Raw genomic sequence first — 26,156 nt, 5'->3', positions numbered from 1 at the left:
GTGAATTTGTAGTCCCCACATATACGCACCGTGCCGTCACTTTTCAGAACGGGAACGATAGGAGCTGCCCAGCGGGAGAACTGAACGGGAGTAATGACGTTTGCTTCCTGCAGCCGCTCCAACTCATCTTCCACTTTCTTTTTCATGGCGTAAGGCACTGTCCTGGGCTTGAAAAAGCGAGGCTCGGCCTGAGGATCCACGAACAGCTTAACTGCAGTGCCCTGCAGTGTGCCCAGTTCATCTTTGAAAATCTCTGGGTACTTTTGAATGACATCCTCAGTCACTCGGGTGTGTTTTATCTCACCCCAGCTCAGTTGTATTTTGTTTAGCCAGTCACGCCCTAGTAAACTAGGCCATTCCCTTTCACCACCAGGAGCCGTGCTCTCGCTTCCTGGCTGTTGTATGCAATGTCCACCTCTAGAGCCCCCAGCAATGGTATGGTCTCCCCGGTGTACGTACACAGTCTGATCCCTGCCGGTGTGAGGGCAGAAACCTGTCTTGAGACCCATTTTTGTTTGTAGGTCTCCTCCCTTATGACAGAGGCAGAGGCCCCCGTGTCAACCTCCATCCTCATCTGCTTTCCATCTACCTCCACTGTAGCATTAAACATGTTGTAGGAACAATGCTCTTCCTCCTCCTCTGTGCTCTCTAGGTGGTGCGTTGCTGACTGAGGCTTTGGTGCTGTGAACTTGCCCAGCCCAGTCCACCCACCCTCTGGCTTGCTCCTAGGACCCCTGCATTTTTTTCTAAATGGCCCTTTTTGTTGCAATTGTGACAGACAGTCTCCATGAACTTACAGTTGTTACCATAATGTGTCCCTCCACATCTGAAACATTCCACTGCTTTTCCCCTTTTTCCTGCCACCTCTTTTGTCACCTGATGCACTGCACAACTTTCACTGTTGGCCTTTTGAATATTTTTCACATTACTAGCGGCCATCTCCATCCCTTGAGATAGTTCCAATGCTCTCTTGAAAGTCAGTGTGGCTTCCCCCAGCAACCGGCGCTGTATGCTGTCCTCATTAATGCAACAGACTAATCTGTCATGGAGCATGTCCTCTAACATAGCCCCAAACTCACAATGTTCAGAGAGTTCACGTAATTCAGCAACAAAGTTAGCAACAGACTGACCTGTTTTCCGAAAATGGCAGTTAAACTTGAACCTCTGGACAATCACTGACGGCTTTGGATTGTGGTGAGTCTGAATGAGAGCAACTAGATCCCCAAAAGGAATTTCTCCCGGTCTCCGTAGTGTAGGCAAATTCCTCATTAGCTTGTAGGTTTTAGCCCCACACACACTCAAGAGAATAGAGCGCTGTTTAGCCTCATCTATGATTCCATTTGCCAAGAAAAAGTGTCCCAACCTTTCCACATATTCCGTCCAGTCCTCGTTCTCTTCCACAAACTCAGTGATAGTCCCAAACATTGCCATTATAACGCCAACTTGTCCTTGATCCTCGTTAGCGATTTTCACTTGCTGCTGATTGTCCCCGTCGGTGTTTCCGTCCAGGGGCACCTGCTCTCCGTCGCTCATTAAGCTAGCTAGCTAACTGACTTCCTCCACTGTTTCTTAGCTAGCTAGCACCTCGCCCTGTACAAGTTGATAAAGTTTTATCCTCGTCGCCAAAAAGTGTAGTAACTTGACAAGGAATGCCCACACGCATTTCGATATTACTTTCCTTTACTTTCAACCCAAACCTAAAGGTGTATTGCCAGGTACAAACGGTACAAATATAGCAGAACTATATAGCCCACTCAACCGGTGGTAGAATCACATTGCACAGAAATCACTCTTAGTGATGACATCATCAAAAGGGAAAGGTCACGGTCAATACCAATAATAACCATGTCATTATTTATATAGTGTCCACACTAACAATATTTATCTTGGATTTGAGTCCAAGTTAAACTCTTCCGTTTATTCCATGTGGTTGTTGTGACTCTATGACCTCTGGGATATGTGTAAGAGCAGGACAGATCCACTGTTGACCCCTTCAAGGCACAGATACTCTTCTTGGTGTAAGTCACACTCCAACCATATTTCCCGAGTACCACTAAAACACAGTTAGACATCACAAGCACATTACATTAAGCACAAACCTATTGGTTCACACTGACAGTAAGGTTTGTTCACACTTTGTTGCCATATTTGCTGAGTTGAGTGTGAATGTGAAAGATAACTATTTAAAGTGAAGTGGAGACTCCTAACAGAACACACCAGAATAACATTATGATTCTTATCCTTTTAGAAATGTCTGTAGATTATTAAACAGAGCAACTAAAAGATAAGAATGAGACCATACCTGCTACAGACCAGAGAAAGACCACCAACACACTTCCTGCTGTTCTCAAGTCCATTGTTGCATCTCCCACCCTGCAGTCTTAGAAACATAAACAACAACTCACTCTATAGCTGGTGAATAACTCCACCTGATACATTGAAGTAGAAACTGTAAATGGGGTACAGGGCCTCATTACTGAAAACGCCCCAAAACATGTGGATATTGTGGATACAAAGTGCATGGCGAACAAGGAAATTGCCCAGCTAAAGGCATGTGGTAAATGGAATGTTAATGACTTAAAGAGGAAGTTAATAAAGTTCTGCATCAGCTATTTGTTCCCACCCAACTACTTTAAATATGTATCAACCGTATAATTCACACTTACTGTCAGTTTCCATGCACAACCAGTAAGTTGACTTATTGTACAAGACCTCTCCCCTTCACTTCACTTTGTAAATACACTTGACAATATCTTGAAATATAGTCAATGGAATCACTTTGCAAAAGTGTGCAGAGCTTAACGTGGAAAAACAGAACACAGAGGAAATGTCAATCAAAGAGTCAAACGCTGGTGAACTGTTTATTGATTCAGTGACACAGAAAAGTCAAATATCAGAGACAGAGCAAGCCTTTGCTGACATTGAGATAGGAACACAAGGCACAAAGCTAAAGTTCAAACTAGACACTGGTGCACAAGTAAACATTATTCCTCTGAATAAGTACCACAGCTTGACATCTGAGTGTGAGCTACAGCCCACCATGTGCAGACTGACTGGTTATGGTGGTGAACAGCTCCCAGTAAAAGGCACATGCACTTTCAAAGGCAAATACAAGGAAAGTGACATGATGTTGGACTTTTACGTTGTTGACACTAGAACACCTGCAGTGCTAGGTCTTAAAGCATGTTTAGACATGGACCTCATCAAGCTAGTTTTATCAGTGACAGCACCAGTAGAGACAGAAAATGTACTGGAGGAGTTTGCTGATGTTTTTACAGGAATAGGATTATTCCCAGGAGAATGTACCATTCACCTTGACCCAGACGCAACCCCTGTGTTCTACCCACCGAGAAAGATTCCCCTTGCTCTCCGTGCCCGTCTGAAGAAAAGTTGGAGAGCATGGAGCAATCTGACACAGTCACCAAGGTTACAGAACCGACTGACTGGGTAAACGCGTTAGTGGTGGTGGAGAAACCACGCACAGGCAAGCTCCGAGTATGTCTCGACCCAAGAGACTTGAACATGGCAATCAAACGCCCCCCATTACCCTTTACCGACGCTAGATGACATCACACACACAAGCTAGCAGGAGCACACTACTTCAGTGTCATGGACGCTAGATCAGGCTACTGGGCTATCAAGCTCACAGAAGAGTCGTCTACGCTCACAATGTTCAACACACCGTTTGGACGCTACAGGTTCTGTCGCCTGCCTTTTGGGATTGTCTCAGCCCAAGACGAGTTTCAGCGAAAGATCGACGAACTGTATGAAGGCCTAGACGGAGTTTTGGCAGTTGTGGACGACATCCTTGTCTATAGTCGAACCAAAGAGGAGCACGACCGAAACCTCCGCGCGATGCTGCAAAGGTCCTGCGAGAGAAGAGTTCGGCTCAACCCCGAGAAGAGCCCAGTCGGTGCTACAGAGGTCAGCTACTTTGGACATCTTCTCACAGCGAACGGAATCAAGCCAGATCCACAGAAGATCTCAGCCATAAAAGAAATGGAGCCACCAAAGAACTGTGCAGAGCTGGAAACAGTGCTTGGCATGGTCAACTACTTATCCAAGTTCGCACCCAGCCTCTCCAATGCTAATGCACTCCTGCGTCAACTGCTAAAGCAGTCCAGTGAGTTTCTCTGGGACAAGCAACACGACATTGGTTTCCAGAGTGTGAAAGACTTGATCACAAGAGAACCAGGACCAATCCTTGCCTACTACAACCCCAACAAAGAGCTCAGACTCCAAGTGGACACGTCGAAGTATGGACTAGGTGCAGTGCTACTGCAAGCAGGAAAACCCATCGGCTACGCTTCCAAATCTCTCACAGACTGTGAAATCAACTACGCTCAAATCGAAAAGGAGCTCTATGCCATTCTGTTCAGATGTAAAACGTTTCCATCAGTACGTATATGGACGACAAGTCATTGTGGAATCCAACCATAGCCCCTTGAGTCAATCATGAGGAAACCACTAGCCGCAGCCCCGCCAAGGCTACAGAGAATGATCCTTCAACTACAAAAATACGACTTCACAATCACTCACCGTCTAGGCAAAGACATCACTGTCGCAGACACACTCTCCAAAGTTTCTTACCTACAAGGACAGCAGCCTCAGTGAAGGCATGGACATGCAAGTGCACACTGTGTACAGCAACTTACCAGTTAGTGACACAAAACTGAAGGAGATCCAAGCAGAAACAGACAAGGACTCACAACTCACACAGCTGAGGAAAGTCATACAGGATGGATGGCCTGAGGAGAGGAGAAAATGCCCTCAGAGCGTCTCAGAATTCTGGAACCATCGTGATGAACTATCACAGATCAACGGAATCATTTTCAAAGGAGAGAAAATCATTATTCCTACCAGTCTCGGAGAAGAGATTTTGACAAAGATCCACGCTGGACACATGGGCATGGAAAAGTGCAAACAGAGAGCACGGGACATTTTGTTTTGGCCCGGAATGTGCAAAAAAATAGAGGACATTCTTGGTAAATGCGCCATCTATCTTGAGCGACACCCCTCAAACACCAAAGAGCCAATGTTACCTCACTGTATCCCAGACCAACCCTGGCAGGTCATGGCAACCGATCTGTTCACCTAGAACAACGAGTACTACATCGTAACAGTGGACTACTACAGCAGATACTTCGAACTCGACAAGCTTCACAGCACCACATCTGCAGCTGTGATACAAGCTGAAAGCAGCCTTTGCCAGGCATGGCATTATAGAGACTTTAATATCTGACAATGGGCCCTGTTACAAATCAAATGAGTTTGAATCCTTCACAAAAGCATGGGAGTTCACACATGTCACCACAAGCCCACATTACCCTCAAAGTAATGGCCTTGCTGAAAAATCTGTGCAGATTGCTAAATCACTCATGGACAAAGTAAAAGCAGACAAGAGAGACCCCTACCTCAGTCTCCTTGAATGCCGCAACACTCCAGTTATCAACTTCAAATCACCAGCCCAGCTGTTGATGAGCTGCAGACTTCGCTCAAGCCTTCCCAGCACCAACCAGCAACTGCAACCTGAGGTCGTCAGCTACAAGGAAATGCATGAAAAACGTGCACAGAGACAACAATAACAAAAGCGATACTACAACAGGTTAGCTAGACTGTCACCACTGATCGACGGAGAGTCAGTTACAATCCAGGAGCATGGCCCCTGGAAGCCAGCAGTCGTCATCCAGCCAGCTGACACTGAACGCTCATATCATGTCCGCACAGCAGAAGGAGCGGTGTACCACCGCAATCGTCGTCACCTACTGAACACAAAAGAATAACACACTGATGAGATGAACTGTTCCCCTGAAAGAGAACGTGATGGACTAAACACACACACAGCACAACATACACCATACTTACCTGCAACACCACAAGAACTGCTGACTGACACAGAAGCATGCTCAACATCATATCGCACAAGGTCAGGAAGAGAGGTCAAGCCCAGAGCTGTCTTAGACCTGTGAAATGTCAAAGGGTGTAGGTGGATCGCTGCCCTAAAAGAGTTCCAGACTGTAAACTTGTTATTGAAAGTTCACTTGAAATGCTTTGGTATTGTATTTGTTTGAATTGTTAAGATGTCATTTCTACAGTGAAAGCTGAGTTGCTGAGAATCCCTTGTTCGAAACGTAACAGTATGTTGGATCATTGTTTCAGAGTCTATGTTGATTCAGTTGGTGTAGTATGCAATATAAATGGTTACTTACCTTGAGTTCATACTACAGAGCATGTATTCAAAAGAAACGCTTAGAATATGTAAACATTTGTCTTTTGTTTTAAAAGAAGGGGGATGTAATATTCATATGTGTAAACATACTGAATTGTAATTGGATGCATTTTACCGCCGTATCATACTGTGCTATGATTGGTTAAGACCACCCAGATGGTGAGGTCATGGTCAGTTGATCATGGTTGGAGATAAGTGAACATGCAGTTGTAGCTAGCTAATAAAGAGCTACGTTAAGAAATATCCTGTAGTACTGCATTTTATTATTTTGTACAAAGCGTGCAAAACAAGACAGTGTTGCCTTGTCCCTCTGAGTTCTACATGGAACAGGTCAAAGTTCCATTTACATTTGGTCAGTTCCATGATGCCATTCATTCTATTCTACAAACACATTCAATTTACTCTCATCAAAGTGCTACTGACGGAATATTGTTCTAGACTAGATCTCCACCTAGTGTCATAGCAACATTACTGCAGCAGTCAAATATTAATGTCCTCAATAATGTTGGACTAATAACAACATTACAAACTGTAAATTAATCAGATAGAATGGTGAAAAACATCCCTGGCTACTTGACAAAGCAACAGTTAAGCACACAAACACTAGTAACGAAATCCTACACGGAGCCTTCACCATGCACTGCCACTTTAAGAGCGCAGCAGCAGTCAGGAAAGAGGAAATCAAGACGGCTCTTCCAGCTCTGTTAGGAGCTCTCGATCGGCGAGAGCAAGTCTTCTTTAGTTTCAATGTGCTTAGTTATAACGTTTCCAAGTTTGGTCGCCTTTTGTCGCGCTACTCCTGACAAGTTGGAAGCGTTCTGGCCTCTGATCTCATCGATTACTAGCAACATTGTTGCAAGCTTTTGTCAAATGAACAACCAAGTATTGTGTCGGACGGACAAATGCACGTTCAAGCCTGGACACAACAGTTTAGCCCATCTCACTTTCTATCTCCTTCAGTGCTTTACAGTGAAATTTGTTCTCTCTTTGTGCTGCGCACCTTTTTATGTAAACTGCCTTCAGTGAACTAATAATTCACTGTAGTACTGTTTGACATTTTAGTTAGAGGCAGGTTGTGTGAGTGTATTGTTTTGAACTTTATTGATTTTGTGTGGGACAACTGACATTTGGACATTTTTAAGGCCTTTTGTTGTCTATGAACACACCCATTCATACCCCCTCCCTCCTCCACTTGGAGGTAATACAGAATATATTAAATTCTCTACGTTTTATGACTGGGTTCTTTCTTGTCCATTGTTTCCAGGAAGTTGCCTTTGAATTGCTTTGCCATTAATTTTGTGTGAGGTATTATTGGTTGGGTTACCCCTGTGCTGTGACGTGTGTGTTTTTATATGGTGTCTTTTCCTCCACTGGCTATCTGGCCAACAGGCTACCCTATAGGCAGTCTCTTCTGCTGATGTCTGGTAGTGGTTCTCTATCTAACTTACTCTTTCCAGTTCAGCAGGTTAATACCTGTCTGGTAGTGGTTCTCTATCTATCCTACTCTTTCCAGTTCAGCAGGTTAATACCTGTCTGGTAGTGGTTCTCTATCTATCCTACTCTTTCCAGTTCAGCAGGTTAATACCTGTCTGGTAGTGGTTCTCTATCTATCCTACTCTTTCCAGTTCAGCAGGTTAATACCTGTCTGGTAGTGGTTCTCTATCTATCCTACTCTTTCCAGTTCAGCAGGTTAATACCTGTCTGGTAGTGGTTCTCTATCTATCCTACTCTTTCCAGTTCAGCAGGTTAATACCTGTCTGGTAGTGGTTCTCTATCTATCCTACTCTTTCCAGTTCAGCAGGGTTAATACCTGTCTGGTAGTGGTTCTCTATCTATCCTACTCTTTCCAGTTCAGCAGGTTAATACCTGTCTGGTAGTGGTTCTCTATCTATCCTACTCTTTCCAGTTCAGCAGGTTAATACCTGTCTGGTAGTGGTTCTCTATCTATCCTACTCTTTCCAGTTCAGCAGGTTAATACCTGTCTGGTAGTGGTTCTCTATCTATCCTACTCTTTCCAGTTCAGCAGGGTTAATACCTGTCTGGTAGTGGTTCTCTATCTATCCTACTCTTTCCAGTTCAGCAGGGTTAATACCTGTCTGGTAGTGGTTCTCTATCTATCCTACTCTTTCCAGTTCAGCAGGTTAATACCTGTCTGGTAGTGGTTCTCTATCTATCCTACTCTTTCCAGTTCAGCAGGTTAATACCTGTCTGGTAGTGGTTCTCTATCTATCCTACTCTTTCCAGTTCAGCAGGTTAATACCTGTCTGGTAGTGGTTCTCTATCTATCCTACTCTTTCCAGTTCAGCAGGTTAATACCTGTCTGGTAGTGGTTCTCTATCTATCCTACTCTTTCCAGTTCAGCAGGTTAATACCTGTCTGGTAGTGGTTCTCTATCTATCCTACTCTTTCCAGTTCAGCAGGTTAATACCTGTCTGGCGCCTGAACATAAAAACCTTTCTCTTTACCTCTCTCTAACAGTACCGCTACAAACTGATGTCTGTATTGGTACAACATGCCAATGTCATATTCTGTTACACTGTTTCTGTCTCAAATGGCACCCTAATCCCTATATAGTGCAATACCCAGAGCCCATAGTCAAAAGTATTGCACTATATAGGGATTAGGGTGGTGTATGTGTTCCAGGGGATGACTCATATCATGCTCTCCATCTATGATACAATATGATGGGAATGTGTTGGCCAGCAGCATACCACCCTGCATCCCACTGCTGGCTTGTTTCTGAAGCTAAGCAGGGTGGGTCTTGGTCAGTCCCTGGATAGGAGACCAGATGCTGCTGGAAGTGGTGTTGGAGGGCCAGTAGGAGGCACTCTTTCCTTTGGTCTAAAACAATATCCCAATGTCCCAGGGTAGTGATTGGGGACATTGCCCTGTGTTGGGTGCCCTCTTTTGGATGGGATGCTAAACGGGTGTCCTGACTCTCTGGTCACTAAAGATCCCATGCCACTTATCATAAGAGTAGGGGTGTTAACCCTGGTGTCCTGGCTAAATTCCCAATCTTGCCCTCATACCATTACAGTCACCTATTCATCCCCAGCTTCCAATTGGCTGATTCATCCCCCTCCTCTCCCTGTAACTATTTCCCAGGTTGTTGCTGTAGATGAGAATGTGTTCTCAGTCAACTTACTTGGTTAAATAATATAAAAAATGTACCCATGGAGCATGTCGACAACTTATTCCAGGTAACAGAACTAACCACGTTTGCAAACATTTTTAATTGTGTTTTTGCTTTGTCATTAATGGGTATTGTGTGTAGATTGAGGGGAAAATAAATAAACAATTTCATCCATTTTAGAATAAGGCTGTAACTTAATTAACAAAATGTGGAAAAAGCCAAGGGGTCTGAATACTTTCTGAATCCACTGTGGCCCTTCAGTCAATCCAAATGTGCTTGTAGACAATATGTTTATTTAAAGGCAGAGTTCCTGCGTTAGTGGAGATCACATTCAAGGTAAACACAGCAGATGTCGGCTCAATTGGAAATTACCTTTTAAATGCTTTAGCACAGTTTCTAATTGGATCCAGGCCCCAGGGTTAGATACGTCTACATCCTGTGGTTTCTAACTGGATCCAGGCCCCTGGGTTAGATACGTCTACATCCTGTGGTTTCTAATTGGATCCAGGCCCCAGGGTTAGATACGTCTACATCCTGTGGTTTCTAATTGGATCCAGGCCCCAGGGTTAAATACGTCTACATCCTGTGGTTTCTATTTGGATCCAGGCCCCAGGGTTAGACACGTCTACATCCTGTGGTTTCTAATTGGATCCAGGCCCCAGGGTTAAATACGTCTACATCCTGTGGTTTCTAATTGGATCCAGGCCCCAGGGTTAGATACGTCTACATCCTGTGGTTTCTAATTGGATCCAGGCCCCAGGGTTAGATACGTCTACATCCTGTGGTTTCTAACTGGATCCAGGCCCCAGGGTTAGATACGTCTACATCCTGTGGTTTCTAATTGGATACAGGGTTAGATACGTCTACATCCTGTGGTTTCTAATTGGATACAGGGTTAGATACGTCTACATCCTGTGGTTTCTAATTGGATCCAGGCCCCAGGGTTAGATACGTCTACATCCTGTGGTTTCTAATTGGATCCAGGCCCCAGGGTTAGACACGTCTACATCCTGTGGTTTCTAATTGGATCCAGGCCCCAGGGTTAGATACGTCTACATCCTGTGGTTTCTAATTGGATCCAGGCCCCAGGGTTAGATACGTCTACATCCTGTGGTTTCTAATTGGATCCAGGCCCCAGGGTTAGATACGTCTACATCCTGTGGTTTCTAATTGGATCCAGGCCCCAGGGTTAGATACGTCTACATCCTGTGGTTTCTAATTGGATCCAGGCCCCAGGGTTAGATACGTCTACATCCTGTGGTTTCTAATTGGATCCAGGCCCCAGGGTTAGATACGTCTACATCCTGGGAAGATCAGACAACAGTTAGGTGGGCAATAGGTACACCTCCATGGGTCTCCACTCTCTCATCCACCTCTAGCCCATCTCTGCTCCCCAAAAGAGACACCCCTACCTGGGAAGGTCAGACAACAGTTAGGGGCTCAAGAGCCACGCCATATTGGAGACCATAACACTCATTCTATATGACATCACATTCTCACTGTACAATAATGTCGTTTATTCTCTAACTACTTGTTGGACAAAATTAGACTGAGGAACCCTACAGGAAGATCAAGGATTCCAACAGAGAAGATGACAACGACATAGGGGCGTAAATATATATATACATTGCAATTATTCTCGAATGAGCGGCCGTTCATGTGCAAAGGATTAGCATTTCAATGAATGTAATTATAGACTGTGTAGTGAATCCATTTTGTCTTTCCCGCCCCTTTCTTTTGTCTACCGAGAGGTCATATCCGCTTAGTGCACTAGGGACTTTTCTATCATTGTCAGTAACCAATATCTACTGTTTGTTTATGTCATTCTGTGTGATTATTTAGTTAGTAAATAAATAAGCCAATTTGTATATTGCTGATTCATTATGGAAACCAGAGTTCGTGCAAATAACCAATAATTTTACGACGTTCAGATGTGACTAAATGAGGTCAAGAATAATTGATGACTGAAATGTAAGATATTTTTAGATCTGTAAGAGTTAATTTGGAAGAGGGAAATCCTTTAAATAAGCTTCTCTGTGGTGCCCCAGGTTATTAGTGAGTTAATTGTTGCATGATTTAATTCAATCACATAATCAATTAAACGTTAGGTAATGGATTTGTTAAAATAGCATGTCATCATATGACAGTCACTACAAAGTGATAAGAAACGTTGCATCAGAACAATGAGGTAAAATATTACCATAACTTTGTCATAAAACCAATAATAAATGTATAGGAAAATATCAAGGTAACATATTATGTGTATCATCTTACAGTACTGTAATAGAATAGTACTGTAAAAGTACAGGACTGTAATAGAATAGGACTGTATAACGTAATAGAATAGTACAGAATACTGCAATATAGTACTGTAGAATGTACCGTAATAGAATAGTACTGTAGAATGTATCTGAATATTACTGTATAAAGTAAATGAATAGTACAGTACTGTAGAATGTAACAGAATAGTACTGTACAGGACAGTAGAATGTAACAGAATAGTATTGTAGAATGTAGTATAATAGTAAAGTACTGTAGAATGCAACAGAATGGTACTATTGTAACAAGGCCTCTCGATGGAGGGGGGTGTGTGGAATCAGGAGCAGGAGAGCAGAAGGGTTCAAGGAGAATCCACTGTTTATTTTGGTGGTTCCACAAGCACAGCGACACACACAGGGGAGAAATCTCAACTCCGCTAGCCACGAGCAAATATGTCCCCGGTAAACACATACCGTAAATGAAACAAACAACGCCCGTGGTGCAGGCACGCATCCCTTACATGTTCCCTAAGGCAAACAATCCCGCACGCAGCCTAACCTGCAGCGGGGAAAATTATACCCACCTAAATCAGAGAAAACAAGACACAGGTGTGTAAAACTAGACAGCACTAAATGAAAAGGAAAAGGGGATCGGTGGCAGCTAGTAGGCCGGCGACGCCGAGCACCGCCCGAACAGGGAGAGGAGTCACCCTCGGTGGAAGTCGTGACAACTGTAGAATAGAAGTATTGTTCCTGTGAGCAAACATCAAGAAGAAATTAAAACATATATTTATAATGTTCTCAGCCTTCATATAAAATAGAACTGTACATCGAGGCTATTACAGAAATACAAAGCAAAGTTGTGTTCAGATTCTGTTCCATGTTACTTCAAAATTTATGGAAAAATATTTAACATACAAATTATTTACAAGGTTTCCCATCTTATTCATCATAGTTTAAAAGGCAAAACTGACCCTAGATCAGCACTCCTACTAAGTGTGAATACAATAGTCCTGGGACTCAGTTGGTAGAACATGGTGTATGGGTTCAATTCCCAATGGGGCCACCGGCATGAAAGATGGATCCACACATAATAAGTCACTTTGGATGAAAGCATTTCTAAATGGCATATCATGATATATTATTATAACACTTAGTTGGACTAGACATGTCCAGATATACAAGGTTTCTGTCAAACTTGTTGTGTTCAGGTCTTCTTGGTTCTGGGTTTGTTGTGTTCAGGTCCTCTGGGTTTGTTGACTCTACTATAGATCTCAGAAGAGTCCTCCTCAGCTGCTTGTGCTGCCGTGGGTCTGAAGAAAGAGAAACAGAAATTTAACTGAATCTGCATCCCTCCAAAAAACCTTCATATTCTCTTTTATAGTGCATTACTTTGACCAAGACCCATCATGGTCTTCTCGTCCAATAAGCAGCAGCATATGAATGAGCTGTAATCAAGAATATAGCTTGTTTACAACCAAATCTAAAAACATATGTAACTGGAATGTTATAGGAGAGTCCAGATTATTTTGGTGCGAATTCACTCTTTTTTTGAGAAACTATTCCCAACCATCTATTCACTTCCTCATCCTCGTTGTTCAGTAAGTGGGCTCCAAAAACACCCCAAAACATGCTTTAAGAAACAAAAAAGCTATACATAGTCTATAGTGAGTGATGCATGTCTCTAGATGTTGTACACATGAAATTGTGTCATCCAGAACTTTATCCCCAACGTTATGTTCCATGTTGTTGAGACTTGAACGATGCCTCTCGTCCGTTCTAGCAGCATGATACACAGAGAATAGAACAGTTGGACGGGGAAACAGCACGAGTCACACAAAATGGAATATAACGTTGTGGATAAAGTTTGGAATGACACAATTGAATGTGTACAACTGTTACATCTAAAGAGCTGCATCACTATACTGAGAGCTTTCTGTTTCTAAAAGACAGTATTTGGGTGTTTTTGGAGTGTTTATCTTTTTTCAGAGCCTCCGTACTGCACAACGAGGATGAGGAAGTGAATTGCTGGTTGGGTAAATCGCAATAAAAGGTGTCTGGACCCTTCTATAACATGGCATTTACATAAAAAAAATAGAAATTTGGTTGTAAAAAAGCCAACTTCTCCTTTAATGTGGTGTATCCATAATGCTCTAGAATTGACTCTATGTTGTAATGGCAGAATATGCTCACTGGTTGGCAGCACTGGGGAGGTTGAATTTCACAGCATCGTACTGGACATCCTCTTCCTGTTTCTGGGGTTGAGACAGCTGGACGGTGGAGTACAGAGGCACTTCCTGGTTTTTGAAGCGAGAGAAGTGGACGCTGGCATAGTGAACATCATCCTGGTCGACGGTGGCTGCTGTCTGTGCTGCAGTAGGGGCCATGGCCACGCTTGAGACGTTTTCATACACTGGACTAGAGTCTCCCTGATTGGAAGAGAGGACAGACAACATAATGAGTAGAAATGTTCCACAAAGCAATACAAATAATCTGATTGTAACAGACTCACCTGTACATTCTCTGATGTGTCTCTTGTGTCAGAGGTGGATATGGAGGACTTCTTCCTGGTTTGCACATTAATTAATACATTTATTATTGAATGAATTAATGAACAAATGAAGTTAATAAAAAAGTGTTAGAGTGAAATAATCTTTAAAAGAATCACTCACCTGAACCACATGAGTCCAGAGAGACAGAGGATGAGAACCAGAACAACCACTATGATTCCTACAGCTGCAGTCACAACTGAGGTCTGTTTCCCTATAATATAATATGGATGATATGAGTACAATAGTACAATATTTGTTAACTGATCTAATCTCAATGTATATATAAATATAAAACAGTCTGATAAGCCAATGTATAATTATTAAGATGAGCATGAAATGTCATTTTGTGTTGAAATATTGAAGATGAAAGTTCACCTGGTAAAATGATCATCAGAGCTGTAGAGTTCCTAGATCCTCTTCCATTCCAGGCCTCACAGTGGTAATGTCCATTGTCCTTAGACTTGAACTTACTTATGTTGTACATCTGTCCAAATCCATTTAGAAAAGTCTTATTTTGAAAGTACCAGGTGTATTTGTCCACAGGTGGGTTGGCATCACTGCTGCAGGTCAGAGTCACTGAACTGCCCTCCACTATTTCACCAGAGGGACTGACTGACACTGAGGTCTTCTTAGGTTTATCTGATGTAAAATACCAAACATTTTGTCAAAGTGATATTAACAGCGAGTAAAAAGAAAAGTGTTGTTCTGTAATGATTGATAAAGTAAGACATGTCTCTTTTGCCTGAATGCATGATACTTGCTGAGTAGAATACGGTACTATTGTACTGTACTCACACACTGCAGGAGAGCTGAGACCATCGTGGCCTTTTACAGCACAGTAGTAGCTGTCTGCATCCTCACTGCTGATGGAGTACATGGGGGAGGAGTTATCTTGTACATTCTGTCCGTTCTTGTACCAGATGTAGGTGGGGTTGTCAGTCAGAGTACAGGTGGTGATACAGGTCAGTGTCTTCTGTCCCTCTGCAGCAGGAGTCACCTTCACCTGCAGACCTGAAACAATATGTATAAAACCACATACACCTCTGTGTTAACAGGATGGTTCATTTATTTTCTCCTGTAATTCAATATGATTTACAGTTGTATCATACAGTGTAGTATTACCTGTGACAGACAGAGTTGTTCCTGGGAAACTATGACCCCATTCAAAGTTGTATGTTATAAAAGTGACGCGATACTCAGCTGAGTCCTCCTCTCTCAGGTCTGTGATTCTCAGGGTGAAGGGACCTCTGTATGTTCCAGTGTACTTCACACGACCTGTATACCCTGGGTCTCTGGTTAGGTCTTCAGGGGTCGACTTATCACTTCTAAACCAGAATGTTGATGTGGTGGAATAATAACCAACATAAGTACAGGATATGTCCACTGTTGACCCCTTCAAGACACAGATTCTCCTCTTGGTGTAAGTTACTCTGCTGCAGATCTGACCCTGAACACCTGAAACACAGTGACATAACAAGAGAACAACTGGATTATATTCTCAGTTCTTTCTAGAAATGCTAACAGTTCTCCTACTACAAAGTGAAACTAGCACAGACACAGATATACATGTTATACAGTTTTACAGTGATGTATTAGGGATAAATCTATTTATTTTTTGCTTTAGGGAGGATGGAGTGTTTTTTTACATTCAGCCCAGGATCTCCACATCCGGCTTCTTGACCTGCGGGATCATCTGAGAACAGCCACCCAGACAGCTGATGAAAGTGAGGAGTATTTCTGTCTGTAATAAAGCCCTTTTGTTGTGAAAAACTCAGTCTGATTCGCTGGGCCAGGCTCCCCAGTGGGTGGGCCCATGCCCTCAAGCCCACCCATGGTTGCGACCCTGCCCAGTCATGTGAAATCCATAGATTAGAGCCTAATTAATTTATTTCAATTGACTGATTTCTTTGTATGAACCCTAACTCAGTAAAATATTTGAAATTGTTGCATGTTGTGTTTGTTTTTGTTCAGTATAATTGTATATGTATTTATGTATAACATAGGGACCACAATGGAAATACGTCCCTGACTTTATTGTGCAATCGTGGTCACTTCAGAAAATATTGTGTATGTATTTTACTGACAAATAAAATCAATCAGTCAATCAATCCAAACTGTGCAGTAGCCATTTGATGAATGGAAAGAGACATTTGTTACAAAACACCAAAAAGTTTAATGACATTCAGAGATTGTCAAGCCTTCGATACTGGGTAAGACTACAAGGTGGGGAGGGATGTATTCTCTGTTTGTCCAGATTTACATTGTCTATTTATTGTGGTGTTGAAAACACAAACCATGATATTTAAGTGAACGAAATTTGTACGCTTTGCTTATTGCTTGTGTGTTGCATTGGCACAGAAACCTGTTGGTGGAAAATTCATTGCATATATTTTGTATATGATCGTAGTGTAATGAAACAGGCAGGCAGGGTGAGCTTGTCTGTAGTGGTTGGGAACCGTCAAACTTCTGGCCCGCAGCCCTGCGTGGCATCGACCATGCCACAAAAGCATGCTGAAGTGGCAAAGTCAATATTCACGTTTATAAATACAGTTATTTTTATTTGTGGCCGTAAACATTATTTTGCATTAATTCTATGCGAGGGAGGGTGTTCAATTTATTTTACAGTACAATAGGAGGGTCATGTGAAAATATTTTCAACTTTGGAGACCAGCCCCATTCCGTCCCATCCCATAATACATTTTGATTTGTCCCTTAAATAAACACTCACACACTGCAGGAGAGTGGAGATCCTCATGGCCTTTTACAGCACAGGAGTAACTGTCCTCATAGTTACTGGAGACTGGGTCTTTGTACTGGGGGGAGGTGCTCTCATCTAGATGTTGTCCGTTCTTGTACCAGATGTAGGTGGGGTTGTGGTTACTCAGAGGACAGGTGGTACTACAGGACAGTGTCTTCGACTCTGATCTCCATTCAGGAGTCACCTCCACCTGAGTACCTGAATTAAATGAGAGCAAAAAAAGGGTACATGGTTCAGAATTAGTGTGAGTTAATTATTAACGTCATGACTCTTCAAAACTGTATAATGTGTTATGCAGTGTTACCTGTGACAGTCAGAGTTGTTCCATGGAAGCTGTACCCCCATCTTGCCTTATCAGTTGTAAATCTAAACTTGTACTCAGTTGAGTCACTCTCTCTCAGGTCTGTGATTCTCAGGGTGGAGTCCTTTTCTGTTTGTCGATGGTATTCCACACGATCTGCATACTCTGAGTCCTGTCTCAGGTCTTTAGTTACACCAGACTCCCATTTGTTGAACCAGGATACTTCTGTGACCTTATGCCAACTGGGATGTGTGTAAAAGCAGGATATGTCCACTGTTGACCCTTTCAAAGCACAGATACTATGATGGGTGTAAGTCACATTCATACAGCTCTCACCCAGAACACCTGAAACAAAATGTAGCTGATCATTTCCTGAAATGATCATGAGAATAGTTTCAACTGTTTTAGATGTATTGGACAGGTTCATTTTGAATTGAAAAATATATATATTGACATATATCTATAAAACTGTTTATCATTCCAATTTATATAGTTAAGCATATTGATAGAGAAAGTAATACCATTCTTATTGGTTCTAAATAATACTACATAAAATACTAGTTTCATTCATACTCACACACTGCAGGAGAGTGGTGATCCTCATGGCCTTTTACAGTACAGGAGTAACTGTCTGAATAATAACTATTGACAGAGTACTGCTGGGAAGTGGGCTCATCTAGACGTTGTCCGTTCTTGTACCAGATGTAGGTGGGGTTGTCAGTCAGAGTACAGGTGGTGATACAGGTCAGTGTCTTCTGTCCCTCTGCAGCAGGAGTCACCTTCACCTGCAGACCTGAAACAATATGTATAAAACCACATACACCTCTGTGTTAACAGGATGGTTCATTTATTTTCTCCTGTAATTCAATATGATTTACAGTTGTATCATACAGTGTAGTATTACCTGTGACAGACAGAGTTGTTCCTGGGAAACTATGACCCCATTCAACGTAGTCTGTTTTAAAAGTGAAGCGATACTCAGCTGAGTCCTCCTCTCTCAGGTCTGTGATTCTCAGGATGAAGGGACCTCTGTATGGTCCAGTGTACTTCACACGACCTGTATACCCTGGGTCTCTGGTTAGGTCTTCAGGGGTCGACTTATCACTTCTAAACCAGAATGTTGATGTGGTGGAATAATAACCAACATAAGTACAGGATATGTCCACTGTTGACCCCTTCAAGACACAGATTCTCCTCTTGGTGTAAGTTACTCTGCTGCAGTCCTGATCCTGAACACCTGAAACATAAAGAGGGCATTATTTACACAGTGGAATCGTGAGCTTCAGTAATCCAAAGTAGTTATACCATCCTGTCTTGTCAAAGTGTTGCAGTTTGGTTAGACAACTGTGAGGGCTGTTTAGCAGACAGAAGAGTTATAGTAGAATACTGAGTTAAATCCACACTCACACACTGCAGGAGAGTGGAGATCCTCATGGCCTTTTACAGCACAGGAGTAACTGTCCTCATAGTTACTGGAGACTGGGTCTTTGTACTGGGGGGAGGTGCTCTCATCTAGATGTTGTCCATTCTTGTACCAGATGTAGGTGGGGTTGTCAGTCAGAGTACAGGTGGTGATACAGGTCAGTGTCTTCGACGTTGCCCACTGTGGTGGAGTCACCATCACCTGCAGAGCTGGAGTAGATCACAACATTAAAACCCTGAATCACCTGTTCATAGTTTAATCACATGATGCAAGACATTCTCATACTCATTTCATTCTTCAATCTGTTTCATACATACAAATCCAATTTCTAGACCGACATGGAGAGTAGATATTAATTCAACAGACTAGCAGTATAAAGCATGTTACTGTACCTGTTACAGACAGAGTGACTCCAGGATCCCCAGTATATAGAATGTTACTGTACCTGTTACAGACAGAGAGACTCCAGGATCACCAGTATATAGAATGTTACTGTACCTGTAACAGACAGAGTGACTCCAGGATCACCAGTATATAGAATGTTACTGTACCTGTTACAGACAGAGTGACTCCAGGATCACCAGTATATATAATGTTACTGTACCTGTGACAGACAGAGTGACTCCAGGATCACCAGTATATAGAATGTTACTTTACCTGTGACAGACAGAGTGACTCCAGGATCACCAGTATATAGAATGTTACTGTACCTGTTACAGACAGAGTGACTCCAGGATCACCAGTATATAGAATGTTACTGTACCTGTGACAGACAGAGAGACTCCAGGATCACCAGTATATAGAATGTTACTGTACCTGTGACAGACAGAGTGACTCCAGGATCACCAGTATATTTCCCTCCAGTCTGATCTGTTATAAATCTGAACTTGTACGTAGCTGAGTCTTTCTCTCTCAGGTCTGTGATTCTCAGGTTGTGACCATTCTTCTTATCCCCATGATACTCCAGACGACCTGCATACTCTGGGTCCTGACCTAGATCTTCAGGTTCTACACCAGTCCCCCATTTAGTGAACCAGACGGTTGATGTGACTGTACCACTGGGATATCTGATAGAGCAGGACAGATCCACTGTTGACCCCTCCAAGACACAGATACTCTGAGTGGTGTATGTCACACTCCAGCCATACTGACCCAGTACCACTGAAACACAGTCACATAACACAATGGTATCAGAATGAAGACAAGGTCTATTGGCTCACACTGAAGGTAGGGTTTGTCCACACTTTGTTGTTGTAGTTGCTGATTTGAGTGTGAATGGAAACCAGAGATAAGCATCACTCAGTGAGGTGTGAAAGATAACTATTTAAAGTGAAGTGGAGATTCCTAACAGAACACACCAGAATAACATTATGATTCTTATCCTTTTAGAAATGTCTGTAGATTATTAAACAGAGCAACTAAAAGATAAGAATGAGACCATACCTGCTACAGACCAGAGAAAGACCACCAACACACTTCCTGCTGTTCTCAAGGCCATTGTTGCATCTCCCACCCTGCAGTCTTAGAAACATAAACAACAACTCACTCTATAGCTGGTGAATAACTACATACATACCATCAGGGGCAGCAGGTAGGGCTCTAGTCAAAAGTAGTGCACTCTATAGGGAATATGGTGTCATTTGGGATGCAGTATAACAACACATCATCACCACAGCCTTGAGTGGATGGTGTGTAAATAACATCATTATAATAGTTTGGTAATATGGTCTGTGTCAGCGATATCGGCAGGTAGCATAGCGATTAAGAGAGTTGAGCCAGTAACTGAAACATTGCTGGTTCAAATCCCCGACCTGGCAAGGTGGAAAAATCTGCCAATTTGAGCAAGGCAGTTACCACCAGGTTGAATGATAGCTCCTATCCCCAAGCTGTGAGACTACACAACAAGTCACACATACCTTTTATAGGAGTAGGATCTAGGATTAGTTTCCCATTTAGATCATATTTATATGGACCAGCAGGACCTGATCCTAGATCAGCACTCCAAGTCTGAGACCCTTGAGTACATGACTTATGGCTAAAAACAAACAACTATATTTCAAGATATCAAGAGTACTTACAGACTGAAGGGGAGAGGTCTTGTACAGTGAGTCAACTGACTGGTAGTGAGTGGGAACTGCTAGTAAGTGTCAGTTCTGTGGTTGATACATACAGTCGTATGAAAAAGTTTGGGCACCCCTCTGAGGCTGCATAATAATTTACTCTGTCGTCACAGAAAATGATCACAGTGGCATGCCATTCATTTTCTAATAAAAGCTGAGTACTGGGGTATTATCCAGACAAAGATGTTTAGTGTAGCAATATTAAGTTCTATGAAATTAAATCAGATGTGAAAAATAGGCTCTGCAAAAATGTGGGCACCCTTGTCATTCTGTTGATTTGAATACCTGTAACTACTTAGCACTGATTAATTGGAACACAATTGGTTTGGTGAGCTCATTAAGCCTTGAACTTCATAGACAAGTGCATCCAATCATGAGAAAAGGTATTTAAGGTGGCCAATTGCAAGGTGTTGTTCTCTTTGACTCTCCTCTGAAGAGTGGCAATGTGGGGGGCCTCAAAACAACTCTCAAATGACCTGAAAACAAAGATTGTTCAACATTATGGTTTAGAGGAAGGCTACAAAAAGCTATCGCAGAGATGTAAGCTGTCAATGTCCACTGTGAGAAACATAGTGAGGAAATGGAAGACCACAGGCACAGTTCTTGTTAAGGCCAGAAGTGGCAGGCCAAGTAAAATATCGGTAAGGCGAAGGATGGTGAGAACGGTCAAAAACAGCCCACAGACCACCTCCAAAGACCTACAACATCATCTTGCTGCAGATGGTGTCACTGTGCATCGTTCAACAATTCAGCGCACTTTGCACAAGGAGAAGCTGTATGGGAGAGTGATGCGGAAGAAGCCTTTTCTGCACACGCGCCACAAACAGAGTCGCTTGAGGTATGCAAACGCACATTTGGACAAGCCAGCTTCATTTTGGAATAAGGTTCTGTGGACTGATGAAACAAAGATTGAGTTATTTGGTCATAACAAGGGACGTTATGCATGGCGGCAAAAGAACACAGCGTTCCAAGAAAAACACTTGCTACCAACAGTAACATTTGGTGGGGGTTCCATCATGCTGTGGGGCTGTGTGGCCAGTGCCGGTACTGGGAATCTTGTTAAAGTTGAGGGTCGCATGGATTCCACCCAATATCAGCAGATTCTTGGGAATAATGTTGAAGAATCAGTCACAAAGTTGAAGTTACGCCGGGGCTGGATATTTCAACAAGACAACGACCCAAAACACTGCTCAAAATCTACCCGGGCATTTATGCAGAGCGAACAAGTACAATGTTCTGGAATGGCCATTCCAGTCCCCAGACCTGAATATCATTGAGAATCTGTGGGATGATTTGAAGCGGGCTGTCCATGCTCGGCAACCATCAAACCTAACTGAACTGGAGATGTTTTGGAAGGAGGAATGGTCCAAAATACCTTCATCCAGAATCCACACACTCATTAGAGGCTATAGGAAGTGTCTAGAGGCTGTTATTTTAGCAAAAGGAGGCTCTACTAAATATTGATGTGATTTCTCTATTGGGGTGCTGTCACGATTCCCACCGACGGTGGCGCCCCCTCCTGCTCGGGTGGCGCTCGGCGGTCGTCGTCACCGGCCTATTAGCTACTACCGATCCCTTTTTGCTTTTCCCTTTTTTTATTTTAGACACCTGTGGTCAATTAGCCATTAGAGGGGCTATTTAGTTTAGCTGGCCCGCTCCTTGTTGTGCGGGATTTATTGTTGTTATCGACTGTCTTGTTCGTGTCGGCTTGGCATTGTCGCACCTTGTATTTATTCCCCTGTGTTTGGGAACTTTGTTTTCTTCCTTCAAAGTGTTATTAAAAACACCACTCCCTGTGCTCGTTGCTTCCTGCGCCTCATTCCTACAAACACGACTACCAACGCCGTTACAGGTGCCCAAATTTATGCACCTGTCTAATTTTGTTTTGATGCATATTGCACATTTTCTGTTAATCCAATAAACCTCATTTCACTACTGAAATATTACTGTCCATCAGTTATTTGATAGATCAAAATGAAATTGCTGATCCAAACACCCAATTAATTATAAATGGAAATCATGGAAATTGTCAGGGGTGCCCAAACTTTTTCATACGACTGTATTTAAAGTAGTCAGAACACAAGTAGCTGATAAAGAGGAAGGAAAGGACAGTTCTGTAAGACATTAACATGCATGACGTGCAGAAAAGCACGTCAGAATAGTGTTTACTATAACCTACTATTTGGAATGTTTATAAAATCTTAGAATGTGTTTACTATAGCCTACTATTTGGAATGTTTATAAAATCTTAGAATGTGTTTACTATAGCCTACTATTTGGAATGTTTATAAAATCTTAGAATGTGTTTACTATAGTCTACTATTTGGAATGTTTATAATATCTTAGAATGTGTTTACTATAGCCTACTATTTGGAATGTTTATAAATATCTTAGAATGTGTTTACTATAGCCTAGCTATTTGAGAATGTTTATAATATCTTAGAATGTGTTTACTATAGCCCTGACTATTTAGGGAATGTTTATAATATCTTAGAATGTGTTTACTATAGCCTACTATTTAGAATGTTTATAATATCTTAGAATGTGTTTACTATAGTCCCCTATTTGAAATGTTTATAAAATCTTAGAATGTGTTTACTATAGCCTACTATATGGAATGTTTATAATATCTTAGAATGTGTTTACTATAGCCTACTATTTGGAATGTTTATAATATCTTAGAATGTGTTTACTATTTGGAATTTTTATAATATCTTAGAATGTGTTTACTATAGTCTACTATTTAGAATGTTTATAATATCTTAGAATGTGTTTACTATAGCCTACTATTTGGAATGTTTATAATATCTTAGAATGTGTTTACTATAACCGGCTATTTGGAATGTTTATAATATCTTAGAATGTGTTTACTATAGTCTACTATTTGGAATGTTTCGATGGACATAGCCTCTTAGGAATCGTGTGTTGCCTTGCCCCTCTCAGTTCTACATGGAACAGGTCAAAGTTCTATATATTTATTATTATTTATCTAAGCCTTTTTTTACCAGGTAGGTTGACTGAGAACACATTCTCATTTACAGCAACAACCTGGGGAATATTTAAAAGGGGGATGAATGAGCCAATTCAAATCTGGGGATGATTAGGTGGCATGAGGGCCAGATTGTGAATTTTAGCAGTGGACACCAGGGTTAACACCCCTACTCTTACAATAAGTGCCATGCGATCTTTAGTGACAACAGAGAGTCAGGACACCCGTTTAACATCCCATCCAAAAGACAGCACCCTACACAGGGCAATGTCCCCAATCACTACCATGGGGCATTGGGATGTATATTTTTAGACAAGAGGAAAGAGTGCCTCCTTCTGGCTCTCCAACACCACTTCCAGTAGCTTCTGGTCTCCCATCCAGGGACTGACCAGGGGGAATGTTGCTTAGCTTCAGAAGCAAGCTAGCAGTGGGATGCAGAGAGGTATGCTGCTAACAGTTGGCCAGTTCCATGGACTTGTAAGTAAGCATTTCATGGTAAGGTCTACACCTTTCATTAGATTTTACTTCTATTCTACAAACCCATTAAATTTACACTCCTCATCAGCTGCATCAAAGTGGTACTGAAGGTTCCAGTGTTCTAGACTAGAGATCTCCCTACTGGCATCTCAACATTACTGCACCATCCTAATAATAATGTCCTCAATAATGTTGGGCTAATAACAACATAACAAACTGACAATACATCAGATAGAATGGTGAAACACATAACTGGCTACTTGACAAAGTCACATTGAAGCACACAAACACATGTTTGTAGTAGTACACCATGCCACTGTCATTCTGTTACACTGACTGCGTCCTAAATGACACCATAATCCCTATATAGTGCACTACCTTTGACCAGAGCCCTATGGGCCTGGTATGACTGTGTGCGTTTGCATGCCCTCTCAACTTGACTGGCCTGCAGCCCTGTCAATCACCCTTTGCACCCGCTGTTCATCAAACCAATCAGGGTGCTTGGATGCGCTGCAGGACACCGCCTCCCCTCACCTTTAGTTAGTGCACGGCATCTTCAGTCTTGAGAAGAAGTGTTGTGTTGCTGACAGACTTTTGACATGCAGTTCCTTACTGAAGTGTGAGACCAGCGAATATAACCACGCAACAATATAAAACATCTTCAAATGGAAACAGCTGTGTCTGTATGTATGTGGTGGTGGTGACCATCAAGAGTAGAGTGACGGGCCTCAACACCATGTTCTGACCAGACAGCACTATAGTGGACAGAACCTAAACCAATCAGCATTAAGTACGTAGCGGGTCTCGGCATTGTCAGCTAACAACTCAGACGAGATCCAGCTGTTTATACATGTAAAAACGGTCTGGATGACCTCTACTAATCCCTAGGTACTGACTCAGGAATGTGTGAACGACCACAGGGATGTCTGACAAAGGGTTGTTACGGTGACCACAACAAGGCCCTCCGGTTCACTTTGGGTTCTTATACAACAGGGTTTCTAGGAGGAAAGAGATACATGGAAATAGAATTAAACCTTCTCTCCAGCTGCCTCTTACCCGTTGTGCATTTTGTCCCTTCCTGCCTCCAGGCCAGGATGATTACATCATGCAGTCCATGCATCTGTTCAACAACGTCAGACAGACAGACAGACAGACAGACAGACAGACAGACAGACAGACAGACAGACAGACAGACAGACAGACAGACAGACAGACAGACAGACAGACAGACAGACAGACAGACAGACAGACAGACAGACAGACAGACAGACAGACAGACACACTGCAGTGTTACAATGTTTGACTGTATGTATTTTTTACCCTGGTTAATCATCTCATCCCTATGTAGATCAACACTCCTACACTGAGACACTTTATGAATACTGACCCTGATGTAACAACCAAAACACAGCTCAAAACATAACAAGAAGTAAAATGATACATTACCCTCAAGAATATGACTAATGACTAAAAACAAATAACCCAAAACTATATTTTATATTGTACTTACAGAGTGAAGTGAAGAGGAGAGGTCTTGTACAGTGAGTCAACTGACTGGTAGTGAGTGGGAACTGCTAGTAAGTGTCAGTTCTGTGGTTGATACATATTTATAGTAGTCAGAACACAAGTAGCTGATGCAGAACTGTCCTTTCCTTCCTCTTAAAGACATTAACATGCATGACTACCAGAACAGCACATCAGAAAAGGAAGATTACTGTATTAGAGTGGGCCCTATATTTCTGAAATGTACAAAATGTCCCACATTTCCACTTTTTATTCAATACAAAACCATGTTAACAAAATGTTGACTATTCTATATGGAATGTTTATAATATCTTAGAATGTGTTGCCTTGTCCCTCTGAATTCTACATGGAACAGGTCAAAGTTCCATTTACATTTGGTCAGTTCCATGATG

At 42.3% G+C, this 26,156-nt stretch overlaps 2 protein-coding genes across 2 annotated transcripts; both read right to left on the bottom strand.

The window, feature by feature from the left end:
- Positions 1-645: 645 nt before the first annotated feature.
- LOC123733208 (uncharacterized) lies at positions 646-1,778 on the bottom strand. Its single transcript, XM_045712639.2, has one exon. The coding sequence runs from the start codon at positions 1,531-1,533 to the stop codon at positions 649-651; it is 885 nt and encodes a 294-aa protein (XP_045568595.1). The 5' UTR covers positions 1,534-1,778; the 3' UTR covers positions 646-648.
- A 10,203-nt stretch (positions 1,779-11,981) lies between these two features.
- Positions 11,982-25,918, bottom strand: LOC106598954 (uncharacterized). Its single transcript, XM_082958690.1, has 16 exons — positions 25,751-25,918; positions 25,297-25,360; positions 20,098-20,175; positions 19,471-19,815; positions 18,639-18,863; positions 18,136-18,468; positions 17,809-18,024; positions 17,235-17,576; positions 16,901-17,128; positions 15,295-15,627; positions 14,968-15,183; positions 14,548-14,811; positions 14,293-14,383; positions 14,133-14,187; positions 13,814-14,049; positions 11,982-12,933 (listed from the first exon to the last, which is right to left on the bottom strand). Exons 2-16 carry the CDS (start codon positions 25,358-25,360, stop codon positions 12,828-12,830), a joined length of 3,132 nt encoding a protein of 1,043 aa, XP_082814816.1. The 5' UTR covers positions 25,751-25,918; the 3' UTR covers positions 11,982-12,827.
- Positions 25,919-26,156: the final 238 nt, after the last annotated feature.

This window comes from Salmo salar, chromosome 12 (assembly GCF_965601325.2).
Source record: "Salmo salar chromosome 12, fSalSal1, whole genome shotgun sequence".
NCBI classification, from domain to species: domain Eukaryota; kingdom Metazoa; phylum Chordata; class Actinopteri; order Salmoniformes; family Salmonidae; genus Salmo; species Salmo salar.
This window is presented reverse-complemented; position numbering and strand designations above follow the sequence as displayed.